Genomic DNA, 13,628 nt, shown 5'->3' with positions numbered 1-13,628 from the left:
GACTAGACTAAATTACTGGAACTAGGACTAATTCTATGCATCTGCTCTCCCACAATATGGCACTGAGAGAGAGACCAAACAACTTCTACGCAGCTGCCTCGCCAATTCAACTGATAAACTGCAGGAGCTGATCCTGCTCCTGATTGGAGGAGAGCAGCGTGCTCGGCGTGTGGGTAGCAGACCATGGATTGGTGGAAGAAGACTATAAAGGAGGAGAGAGACAACATGCACTGGGAACACCTGAGGAACATCCGGATAACATCTGAGCAACCCCTGAGAGAGCCCGCCGGTGGTGTGCCACTCCTCCACGGAAGCGGGGAAAGCAGCAGGGGTGCCGCCCCTCCGCGGAGGCGGGGTGGCAGCAAACCCGGGAAAGGGCCAGGCAAAAAGAACAGCGCAGGGTCCAGTGTCGTTCCTCCACGAATCGGGGAGCGGCAACCCACTATTCAGTTTTTTATATGCCCAAAGTGGTACCAACCCAACAATAAATGTGTGCACATCCATGTAAAGTTCTCTCAAAAGGGAATTGTGTATGTTGACAAAAACTTAGTTGTCTCATTTTTCCTACTGCTTCTCTAATATTCTGAAAATCTGAAGACATTTGCAATTTAGGTCTAGGAAACATTTGTAACAAGACCCACATGCCCAAACATAGCCCTTCAGGCAGATCGCTAAAATGGCCAATGCAAAAACCTGCAACCTTACTGGTGGGAAGCAAAGTAGACTCTCTGAAAGTAACCCGTCCTCATCTATGAAATCCTACAGTGAACAGAGTTTCTACACATACAGAATGAGCTGCTGCTGATTGCTTCCAATCCTCACACACGATACAGAACGAAATACAGGGGTCCAAATGGCTGTATTCTTTGTCCATCTAGAACTAAGTTAATATTCAATTATGTGCTCTATTTGCTGGCAAAAAAAGTAAAAATAAAAATAAAAATCTCTTGTGGTAGAGAATACAAATATTTTGACAATGAGAAAACAAATTTCTGTTGTTTAAGGTACTTTGTCAACACAGCCCTAGCAAACTACTACAGACCTACAATAAATGAGTGCTAATACTATCCAAAAGTCAAGACTGTGGGGAGAATTTACCTTATCAATTGGCATCATTTTACTGAATGCAATCTATTATATTAAACATAATACCTATACACTGAGCTGAATTCACAAGTATATCAAATGTATTTCTATATGTTGTTGTTGTTATATATGTGTAACAAGAACCGTGTAAATTATTTAAATGGCTCTATTAGAGTTACTATCTTTAAGATATCACATATACTTTTATCTAAGTGTTAACAAAGATCAAAACTATTAATTATCTGGCTACTAAGTAAATTACATAACTATGAATAGTAGGATACTTCTAAAATTATTTTAATAAAATTCCAGTAATCTAGCATGAAAGAAAATCTTAGAAGGGCTAGTCTTCATGAAGATCAGTAAGTAAAAGGATTTTTTTAAAGCATAACTATTTTCAGCAGCTATAATTTGTTAGGAGCTAAGACCATTTCAAAGACTAGTTTGTCAGAAGAGTTTTCAGAAGAATCACACTGCCTGATTAATCCATTTTCCCTTCAACACTTCATTTGCTCTTCAACAATCAGGCAGAAAATACGTCAAAGATATTTACATGAGCCAAAATACAAGCCCAGAGATGTGAATGTAAAAGCTTTCCATAAAACTCATCTATAATAGATACTAATGCCACTACAATATAACACAATTAATAAAGAATGAACTGAAAGATAGCCTCTTGCAGCTTTCAATATTGAGTAATATAACAGCAAATTAGCTTTTATTGCTCTTATACAATAGAGTAATCAAGTATTCCCTTTCACACCGAACTGGTTCTTCTTTTTCTAAATTACTGTAAAAAACTACAATTGTATATTAACATGAGACCAATCAGAAAGATAGTATTTTATGAGAAGTTGTAAGAGATGAGATTTGGTGACATAAAATTAGATTCCTACCTCTAGATTTAATAATCTCAGGACATGGAGTTGCAAACTGATTTACTTAAGTGGTCAATTCACAGCTTTTTTCTTTCCCTTGAATACATTTGGAAATTGAATCAGGGCTAGAACAGCATTAAGAATACTTTTCAATTTATTCTTTTCATTCCAACAACACTACTATTCATAAAAGAACTAGTAGCTATTTTAAATAAGTGGAGAAATATTTAAAACAAGGAGTGAATTAGAAGTTCTACAAAGCAAAAATGCAAATTCAATAGCACTGATTTTTTTTAAGTTCTAAGATCAAAAACTAATAAAGTCAGGAACTTTGTTGCCTATTTTCAATGTGTAAGAATAATTAGGCACCCAGTAATATTCACGAACAAATCATGATTTATTTTTAAAATTTGGGGCTCTTGATCATAGCTTGAAAGTCTAGAGACTATGTGGAAATCTGAGGGAGCCTCCTGAGCAACACTGGATTTTATTTAGTTCAAGACAAGCACAGTTCAAAACAAGACCACCCTGAAGACCTGGTTAAGAGGAACCCGCCCCTGAACCCTGGACTCTGGAAAGATCTCCCCACTCTTCCACTGTCCACACTGCTTTCCATAGGATAAACCCACAGGACAAAGAACTTGGTCACCCAGGGAGTGTCTGTGTCCAAAAAAGCACTAAGCTAACATCCAAAGCCTGCACAGTTCTTCGCTAAGTCTTGCAGCATAAAGGCACTGAATCCTGCAAGTGGGACACTCCACAGGCTGAGCAGAGGCCAGGAGGCTGCAGTCTGCAGGAGCTATCAACAGAGCACCCAGGCGTCAGCAAACAAAGCCCTTTCTCCTTTGGAGTAGGGCCAGGTCTGACAGGAGAAGAGGGGCTGGGCTGCCCCCCAAGGCTGGCAAGCTCTGTGCACATACCACCACACCCCAGGGGGAAACTGAACGAGAGCAGTCTGCACCTCACTCAGCCTTCTAGATCACTGAGCCACTTCTAAGGCAGGAACATGGGATCTACTTTTTGGGGGAACTTGTTACTTGAATTTATAATGTTTAAATGTTTAGACCAAGGGTGTATGGGTTTCTACAAAGGCCTTCTACCTCCTGCCTCAGATCCTGCAAATTTCAGAAGCAGGCCTGGGCACACACAATAACCCAAACTTTAAACCAGCACCTGGTGCAGCAAATACAGAAGAGCAGAGGCTCAGATGAATGAAGGATCGGGCCAGAGAGACTGAGAAACAACTATGGGACTCTAAATGCAAACTTATTACCCTAACTAGAAATTAAACCAAATGTACAAAGATACCACACCGTCAACGTTACTATGTTCACAGTCGGGCCTGATGTTAACCTAATCACATTTGTCCAACACTTCTAAGTTCCTCAATATTTATATTTTAAAGGTTCTGTCCAACACGATTTAAAAGGCCCATCCCTAGGAAGGTACCACCCTCTCCCAAAGCACTGTTACCACTGTTAGCAGTTTTAGCTACTAAATATTAATTTTAGTAATTTAGTAATTACTAAATTTAGTAATAATTTTTAATCAGCACATTAATTCTGCTCAATAGTTAAATATGCTCTGTTCTTTTAGGAAAACAGGAAAAGATTCTGAGGCACAAATATCTATATGCAGATAAGAAACCTACTGAAAATAAGCATATAAAGCAGGCAACTTAAGCTTTAACTTATTTTCATTTCAATGTACTAACAAATTTAAAAATAAATACAAACAGGGTTCATTTTCTAAGAAGCTCCTTTGATTTAGTAATTAAGTTATTCTCTATCAACAAATAATCAACAAGTTTCTTCCATCACTTGTTAATTCCTTAATATTCAACTGCAATATCCAGTCTCATACTTATGGGACGATGTGCAATTTTAATTGGTATGACTATTCCTCAAATCTGCTGCTGATTAATTTTAACTCCAACATTTCTGGTAAAAGTTAAGCTTGTTTTTCACCTCTGATAAACTGTAAAAGACTCTTAATTAACGTTGGGCTTTATTCATTCAGACACGTACAGAGCATTTAATAAGGGCAGAGCAATAAAAAAAGGTAAATGAAAACAGATACTACAGAGAAAATACGAACAAATGCTGGGAGAGCAAAGAAATGGTAAAGTCCTACCAGAGGAAACGGAGAGAGACTCTTAGATGAGTCCTCATCTGGAGAGAGCAGAAGGGTGGAAGTTCCATCCCAGGGGGACAGCATGTGGGGAAGCCACAGAGGTGTGTTGCAGGGTATGTGGTGGGAATATGAGAAATAGAGCAACAGAAGCGGGGGCTAGATCACTGAAAACCTACTACGCCATTCTTGTTTCTTATGGAAAACTTAGGAGAAAGGACGTTTTCTGATCTCTGCTTTCAAAAATAACTGTACCAGGAGCGTAAAGGAGAGACTGAAAGGTAAAGCAGAGTGAGAACCAGAAACCAAGACCACTGTATTTAAAACATGGCTATGAAATGCAGAGGAAGGAGACAAAGGGAAATGAGAGGCAGCACAGAAAAAAGGGAGAGAATTTAATAACCCACTGAAGTCTCTAGGAGGAGACATAGGGAGAGACAAAGAGGAAGCCGACCCAGGTACCCAAAGAACCTTGCGTCCTTGGAGACCTATAAATCTTCTGATTCTTCTAGCTGCTTCTGAACTCCGGTTTCCAAAATCATCTAATCTTTTGTCCAGGTAATTTTGTGTCATATAATGGTTTTCTAAGCATATCAGCTTTGCATCCATTAAGATGTCTGAGATACAGCATTTTATTCAATGCATTAAAGATGCTGTCACTGGAAATTTTACCCTATACCACAACAAGCTATTTCCATCACCATTAGGACAGCTGGGGTTTTGTTCATCCTGCAGCTGTGTAGTATGGATAAAGTGCAACTGTGACCTCTTACTGCATGCTTTTTTAAGTGTCATTTAATTTAAAAGATTTGCATACCTTGACATTTGATATCTGTGACTGGGAGATCAACCACCAAAATAATTTCTAAATCTATGCCACAAAGTAATTCCCCTCCCTTCATAAGAATCTCATCTATGAGCATCTAACACTGAAAGCAGTCTAAAGAGTCACATCCCCCCAAAAGCTTAGTTGCTTGAACTAATGAAAATAAATAAAAAAGAGAAATTCTCAGAAATAAAAGGAAAAAAAATGACTTCCTTTGATGGGCACTGTCAGGGTAAATAAGGGAACTTCACATTTAAAAAAATATTTATTTAATGGATTTAGATTTGAAAGGCACAGAGAGAAACAGAGACAGACAGAGATCTTCCAACCACCAGATCACTATTCAAATGTCTACAACAGCCAGGGCTGGACCAGGCCAAAGCCAGAAGCCTGGAACATAATCTAGGTCTTCCACATGGGTGGCGGGGATGCAATCGCTTGAGCCATCACCTGCTATCTTTCAGGGTGCACACAAGCAAGAAGCTCGAATCAGAAGTGAAGCCACAGATTCAAATCCAGGCATTTGGATACAGGCTGTAGGTGTCCAGATCCACGGTCATTAATAACCACTGTACCAAATGCCCACCCTAACTACTTAGCCTTATAGTCAACCAAATACTGAGCAAATTATCAAAGTTTCTAGAAGAAACCACTTGAAAAGCTGGAAAATACTGCTTCTAAATCATTCCTTAATTGTAAAAAAATGTAGCAATGATGAAAACCACTGACCATCTCATGTACTAATGTGGTATTTAAGGATAATGATATCCATTTCAATAAACACTGACTAGAAAAATCTAAAGGAAAAAGAGGCAGGAAATAACACAGTGAGGTAGCCACTTGTGCAAGGCAGTTAACAGTTTTTTGTGTGTGTGTGTGTGTGATCGTTAATATCAAAGTAGATGATCTTTGATTTGACAATACTAATAGACATTCCTCCCCACCGAAGGCAAAGTCATACAAAAGAATGAGTTTCAGTCCAGATTGGGTTCAAATCCAGTCCTGCCATGCACACATGCACACATACATCATTTACACTCTCTTCTGCCTCCTTTCTTATCTATGATCTGACTGCAACAGCAGCACTCTGTTATGAAGCTGCTGAGTGGTGTAATGGACTCCATGTATGTAAAATGTCTAGAACAGTGCATGGAACATGGTAAATTTCAGAAGCGCAGGAGCATTCCTAGTGCACTGGATAGCTCTGAAGCACCCCCTACTTCAAAGACAAAGATAATGAAATGAAGGGAATCAGGAGACGTTCAACAACCAGCTGGATCTTTCAGGAACGAACTGACATATGTGCTCCTCAAGAAACGACATCCAGTGAGAGCTCAAACCAATGCAACTGTCTCACTCTAGAAAAGGGACTTCAATACATAAATTCTAGAGATCTCTTAAAAACAGGTATCTGGAGAGCTATGTAACTGTTACTTCTTAAATGCTATCATCTTCTCAACAATTAAGGTTGCAAGATAAAATACAACATGAATTTCAGATAAACAATATTTAGTACAAGTATGTCACATGTCATATTTGGGACACATCCAAGGGGTCTTCAGAAAGTTCATGGAAAACGTATATTCTGACAAAAAAAGCATGGATTTCACAAAAGGTTTACACCAAAAGTAAACTTACCTTTTAATTATACTTTTAATGAACTTTTTGAAGTAACCTCATAGACACACACTAAAAATCTACTGTGTAGTGGAAATTCAAATTTAACTGCGCATCTTGTATTTTCATGTGCCTAATCTAATGACCCTACAACAATCCAGAGTCCATATTAAACATGCTAAATTGGCTAAAACACATAAAACAAGAAAAAATAATCATTTGAATGAAATCAAGTACCTTAATAGGCAGTAAGGTAAAAGGAAAGAACATGGATTTCAGTATGATACAAACCTGAGCTTCATCTCAGCAGCCTTGGACAATGTATAACTGGCTGACTTTCAGCAAATGACCATATCCAACTAGCCACCCTTGCCTTCACCTGTTACATGTGGCCTCACTGAGCACTTGGTCTGTTCTGATGAGGACAGGCACTGAAGGCTAGCTCTCAGTTCCTCCTTGCACTACTATAGCACTAGAAACTCCAATTTCCCAGCACAGCTGTCAAAGCCAAAGACACCTCTTCATCCTGCAGTAGCTAAATCAAAGGTAGGACCGCCAAACTGTGTGCCTGGACACACCTCTCCTTGTGACCATCTCATTCCAGCCAGCTGTTGCCTCTGGCACCCAGATGCTCAAGTCTCTGGACCTATCATCCACATTATTAGTCAACCATGGCTGGCCACAACTGTTTTCAAATTGTGACTGCAATTGACATTTTAACAGAAATGCCTAAAAACAGTATTTGTACCATGATTTCCTCATTTTTTTTTACTATTTTAGAATAAGACTGCATAAGTATTTCTAGGTACCAAAATGTGAAAATAGTACCAAAATGTGAAAATCTCTTTTCTTAGTTTCACAAGTAAAGAAAAAGCTGGAAAATCCTCATTAGTCATTGAGTGAATTAAAATTTCTGCAAAGAACTGCAGAAACACACAATAACATTGTTTCCCAGTGTTACTCTCAGGCCTTGGCCTTCCCACTATTTTAGAGTCATCCCACATGGGGGATTATTTTCTAATGTTCACTTTACAAATTGCTTAACTAACAATATGCCGTCCAGCCTTCCATTTAGCATGCCTTATCGTCCCTCTACACACTGTGATTTCCTTGAAGGAAAATTAACTAAATATTTCAGCAGTTTAACTAGTGGGAAGCAAAGAATTAAGATTGTAGATACAAAGGTGCTGTAATTGTGTTTTAATCAGCTTATTAAATACAACATGAACATGTATCAGTCAACTAACATTTAATTTCATGGTCTATGATTCAAAACTTTTCAAAAGCATAACAGAACAAAGTTATCAACATTGTCAACAATTCCTTTCCAATTTTGTTTTTACTTGCATAAACCATTTAAATGCTATATGACAATTGTTACATGTACTTATAGACTAGAAGAAGACATAAGTCGGAATTTTATGAAGATACACACATATTTAGAAATGCACCTTTCCTTGAGGAATATTATCAGGTTAGTCTAAAAAGAAAAAAAAAACTCAGCATATAAAAACACAGGAATATATACATTCTTTTTCTTTAAAAGATTCATTTTTTATTTATTTGAAAGGCAAAGTTACAGAGAGAGGAGGAGAGAGATATCTTCCATTCACTGGTTCCCTCCCCACATTGCCACAACAGCCCAGGTTGGGTCAGGCCAAAGCTAGAAGCCAGGAGCTTCATCCAGGTCTCCCATGTGGATGCAGGGGCCCAAGCACTTGGGTCATCATCTGCTGCTTTCGCAGATTCCCTAGCAGGGAGCAGGATCTGAAGTGGAGCAGCTGGGACTTGAACTGGTACCCACACGGGATGCTGGCATCACAGGCAGAGGTTTACATATAAATTCTTTAAGTTGGGGGCCTAATGACAGGAATCTTAAAAATTTCTACACACAATGGACTACTAATCTACTGATAAAACAAACTAGGAGCTACAGCTTGTTTTAAAGTGTGCTGTAGAAAATGCCAACACATTTCTATAAATCTCTTTTAGGAGGCAAACTGCCTAATTGCACATGCACTTACGGGTGTCGCACAACAAGCTCTCACTATGGTCACCTTGTGACCTGGAATGCATGTGCACGTGCTTTTTCCTGCACATTCAAAGAGTGGTTTTTCAGGACCTGAGCAATGCTGTTTTTCACACATTAATTCAGTTTATCAGTATTCCCTTATGTTAGGGATAAGGAAAAACTATTATGAATAGTCGGCAGGTTCTTTTCTCTAGCATTTTGCTTGATAGCAAAAATTGCTTTAATTTGAAAAGATCTGTTTCTGATCATTATTTTTTTCCTCAAGTGGAGACGGGTCTGAGGGTTAAGGGTCATTAACATCTTTTACTAAGACAAAAATATTCAACTGTAGTTGCTAGGAGACAAAGTAGACAGATTCATTTATTACTGTCAAGAACAGTTTGCATGTCTTCTCAAAGGACCACATACTAACCACTGCAGGAACCACAATGCAAATAAGCAAAAACTAAAAAGCAGGGCCAAACCTGGCCCTCAAAGGGCTTCAGATTTCTGTTGTTTGTACATAATATTAAAAAATGCATTTTTAATTAAGATTTTTTTAAGAGACATACATTAGCTGACATCAGGAAGGAGGGATGGATATTAAAAAAAAAAAAAAAGTAGAGGCTAAGGACCAAGTGCTGTCAGTTGGAGTCACTGGTGCGTTCCCTCATTTAACTGAACCACAATGAGCATTCCCAACATGGTGGTTCATGAAACACAGTTCCAGACCTTAAGGAGCTTATGCTGGAGCCGGCAGGCCATGGCAAAATGCTGTAAACATTTACATCTCTAAGCATGTCACATGCAAGCGTGGATGTGCGGACAGTTTGAGCATGCAGCAGAGGGGCAAGGAGACAGGTCCAAGAGGGCCTTACACACATAGCAATTACTATGCCGAATGCTGGTCTAGACAACAGAATAGAGTTGAACTGGAGACACAAGGGAGCAGGCATTTAGCCTAACAGTTAAGGCATCAGCATCCCACGTCATAGTACTCAGGTTCGATACCTGGCTATGGCTCTGACCTCAGCTTCCTGCCATTGCACACCCTAGGAGGCACCACATGATGGCTTTTGTAACTGGGTTCCTGGTGCCCATACAGGAGACAGGGATTGGGTTGTCAGGTTCCAGCTTTGGCCTCCCCTAGGCCCAGCGATTGCAGACTTTGGGGCATTGAACCAGCAGATGGAGGAGAGCTCACTGGATTCTCGTTTTCTCTCTCTCTCAGCCCCCTCCCTCCCACTGTGTGTGTGTGTGCGCGCGCCTGTGTGTGTATATGCACATGCCTCTCAACTAAATGAATAATTAAGAGACATGTTTGGCCAGCGCTGTGGCTCACTAGGCTAATCCTCCACCTTGCGGCGCTGGCACACCAGGTTCTAGTCCCAGTCGGGGTGCCGGATTCTGTCCCGGTTGCCCCTCTTCCAGGCCAGCTCTCTGCTGTGGCCCGGGAGTGCAGTGGAGGATGGCCCAAGTACTTGGGCCCTGCACCCCATGGGAGACCAGAAGTACCTGGCTCCTGACATCAGATTAGCGCAGTGCGCCGGCTGCAGCGCGCCGGCCGCAACAGCCACTGGAGGGTGAACCAACAGCAAAAGGAAGACCTTTCTCTCTGTCTCTCTCTTTCACTGTCCACTCTGCCTGTCAAAAAAAAAAAAAAAAAAGAGAGAGACATATGTTTTCTGTCACATGACTTTACTCTCATGGAAGAGGCAAGGAAACTGGCAGGGAAGTATTCTGGTCCCGTTCCCACCTGTAAAACACTAGAAAAGTGCAACCACTCTGCTGTGCACAGGGGCACCAGCCTTCAAGGGTGACTGCAAGCACTGTAAAGCATCTGGCACCCTGCCTGGTAAACCACTATTACACATAAGTGCCCATTTGTTATGAAATAACAAGAAACGAGATGGGTGGAAATTAAGGATGACAGAATCAGAGAAAGGATAATAAGGTCAAAAAAATCAAAAAAAGAGAGCAGAAGTGGGTTTTGGATGAGAAGGACTTGCATGACACACTGAAGTGTATTTATAAACCTACGAGGAAGATTATACAATGGAATTGCATCACACACGCAATTTAGTGCTAAGAATTCACTGTATGTGATTGGCAGTGAGAGAAAAGGACAACTTACAACACTACCAATGGTTTTTCCACTGTATCACTCAATAAGTGAACACTCCAGAGTGGATATGAAATTTATGCTTTTAAAAACCTGCAGTGCCACGGGCAGTCTCAGGTCCTATGTATGAAGCATGTGTCCTCCCCTCTCTGAGTGTGGGCCTGGCAAGCTGTTTTCCACAAGCAGCTTCTATATGCAAATGTTCTCATTAACCCACTACTGCTGGGAGTCAACAGCAAAAGGAACTGCGATCAGATGGGATTTTCATTGCCCTCTGTACTTGGTAACTAACCCTGTCCAACACATAACTCCACTTGGATGACCAACGCTGCATACACTGCTGAGGGTGTCCAGGGATGCAGGGCCACACACAGCAGAGCCCTTCTCCCTGGTTGCTGTCCCAGAAGTCTCTCCAGGATGCCCAGCCATCTCTGAGTTTGGATTTGAAAGGCACAGGCTAAGATTAAGGCGGAAGATGACTCACAATACAGCTGAGGAAAACGTGGACCAAAAAGGACTTGCTGGAAAACAGAAAGGCAGCAAAACCACGTCAGTAGTCGATGAAATGCAACTGTTCCTCATCAATTTCCAGAGTAGTTTTGCCTTCAAGGATTTTATATCTCTGTGCATGCTAAAATACTGAAGGCCTCTGGGAATGTAGACATGTTAGTATCCAAGCTCTGCTTCCCAGACTAGTTCTCACATCTAGAAGGAGCACACACACAAAGATCCTGCTACATCCTGTGTCCAGACCTGGAGGAACAAGTTCTATGGCCTTAGAAATACGGAAGAAAGGAATGCACGCCAATAAACAAATGGCACACGCAGAAGATACATGAATCTTAAGGGTAACAAAAAGCAGTCAAGGAACAAGGTGAGTAACAGTCCTCTGACAGTAATGACAAAGTTCAGCCACTGAGAAAAGTAACAGATACATAATTAAGTCCTTTAAAAGAAGTCTTTGGAAATACATTCCAAAAAGAATGCTGCAATTAACTTTACAAGCCCTGCACTTTCTGTGCCTGTGTACTCATACAGACAAGAATGCACACCAACTCCCATGTCCCCCTGACTGTAGTAATTCCTCCTTACCCTCATGGTCAAAAAAAAAAAAAAAAATTCTCTGGGGACAAAAATAAATAAATGAATAAGTAAGAGTCATCATAAACTGATAAACCAAGAACGCTAAAATACAATGACACACAAGAGGAAGAGATGACCATTAAAAGCCAGAAGCAAATGGCTTGAAAATCTGGTAAGTGGCTCTACCAGATTCGAATTTAAAAGCTCCGGGCCCAAAGAGTCGCCCTCCTCTAGCTGTTGCTGAAGAGCATGTTACCTGGGTCGTTATGAGAGTGAGGCACCACAAAGACCTGAAGGGGTTCAGCATCCCATTCGTCCTCTTGATAGGTAATATCGAACCCTTGTTTCCAAACTCCACCGTCAGGATTGTCGAAAGGGACGAGGCTGTATACATCCAGCATCTAAACATGCAGAAGAGAATTACACTTGAGCGGTTATTGATTTAATCTTACTGCTGGTAAACACCTGTTCACTGCTATTCTCCGCATAGGCTTCACAAGACACAACTATCTCTAGAAACGTGAATGGAAAAGTTTGAGGCAAAAAACATGCAATTCCCTTTCAAAGGCTTGAAACGCTGCTTCTGCAGCACCGACTGCCCTGGTGAATAATCCCCTCCCACCCTGCTTCCTGAAGACAATCACTCCATTCCATTCCTTCTTCCCGGACCTCACTTCCTACAGAACTGAAAAGAAATTTATAGGAACAGAACAATGAATAAAAAAAATTCTGAAGAAATGTGAAGACTGGATATTTTAGCATGTTCAAAATGAGTTTGTTTTCTACTCTGAGTTGTCTTTTTTTATAATCAGTCTCACATATTTCTAAAATCTATTCCTGAATGAAAATGCATCTGTAACTGTTCTTCCACCTGGCATGAGTTATGTTTACTATTCTTATTCTAAAAATAAAACACAACAGGGCCAACTTAGCATAATCATTCAAAATGCAGGACAGTCTTAAAACTGAGATTTAGCTTTTAGTATCTACATGTTTCCTAATATTCCAATGCAGTATTTCTTCTAGTAATGACTTATTTGGACAAAAACATTTGCCAGAAAACCTAAGATTCTACTTTAATCCTTCATATTCTTTGTTATACTAAATGTGACAAAGAACACAATCTCAAGTAAAATTTAATTGTTAAAATTAATAAAAGTTACATCCTAATTAATATTATATAAATGAGTTTCAAAACAGTTTAAAAATACCAAACTATATAAAAGTGATTGTACAGGATTCCAAGCCAATGACATCTCTTTTGCTATGGAATTTATGACTCTAATAAATAAAATAAAATCCTTCCAAGAATTAGCCCAGAAATTTTGGGGGACCAGCTGGACAGGAAAATGATTAGAAATTCTCTGCTGTTTCTTTTGGATCTTTCTTTGGAGCTCTCCTCATAGCCACTGTCTCACTCTGCCTTCCACAGCTGCTCTGCAATTCTCTCTTTTCAGCCTAGAATTACACAGGGGAAAAATGTTTTCCTGTTCCCTTAGCATGGATGACAAGGCTAAATACTTAAGACATATTCAAGTGCACAGTGAGTTAAAGCCATGGCCTGCAGCGCCAGCATCCCATATGTGTGTGCCGGTTCAAGTCCCAGCTGCTCTGCTTCTGATCCAGCTCCCTACTAATGTGCCTTGGAAAGCAGCGGAGGGCATCCTAAGGACTTGGGCTTCTGCATCTACATGGGAGACCAGGAAGAAGCTCCTGGCTCCTGGTCATTGCTCTCATTTGGAGAGTAAACCAGTGGATGGGAAGGTCTATGTCTTTCTCTCTCTCTCTAAATCTGCAATTGAAATACATAGATAAATCTTAAAAAAAAAAAAAAAAAAAAAAAAAAAAAGTAGTATTCAATAAAACCCTAAAAAA

The 13,628-nt window shown here is 40.1% G+C and overlaps 1 protein-coding gene across 3 annotated transcripts in view; it reads right to left on the bottom strand.

Annotated features, from left to right (window-relative positions):
• Nucleotides 1–13,628, bottom strand: part of MAN2A1 (mannosidase alpha class 2A member 1) — a 169,590-nt gene that overhangs the window by 130,996 nt on the left and 24,966 nt on the right. For all 3 annotated transcript variants that reach the window (XM_051853587.3, XM_089313110.1, XM_051853589.3), the window contains one exon: nucleotides 12,010–12,154. In XM_051853587.3, coding sequence (XP_051709547.3) covers nucleotides 12,010–12,154 — 145 coding nt within the window. The remainder of the gene's footprint in view (nucleotides 1–12,009; nucleotides 12,155–13,628) is intronic.

Source organism: Oryctolagus cuniculus, chromosome 14 (genome assembly GCF_051225735.1).
Source record: "Oryctolagus cuniculus isolate XC-2025 breed Fujian yellow rabbit chromosome 14, ASM5122573v1, whole genome shotgun sequence".
In the NCBI taxonomy this organism is placed as follows: domain Eukaryota; kingdom Metazoa; phylum Chordata; class Mammalia; order Lagomorpha; family Leporidae; genus Oryctolagus; species Oryctolagus cuniculus.
Note: the sequence above shows the minus strand (reverse complement) of the source record. Positions and strands in the feature narration are given on the sequence as shown.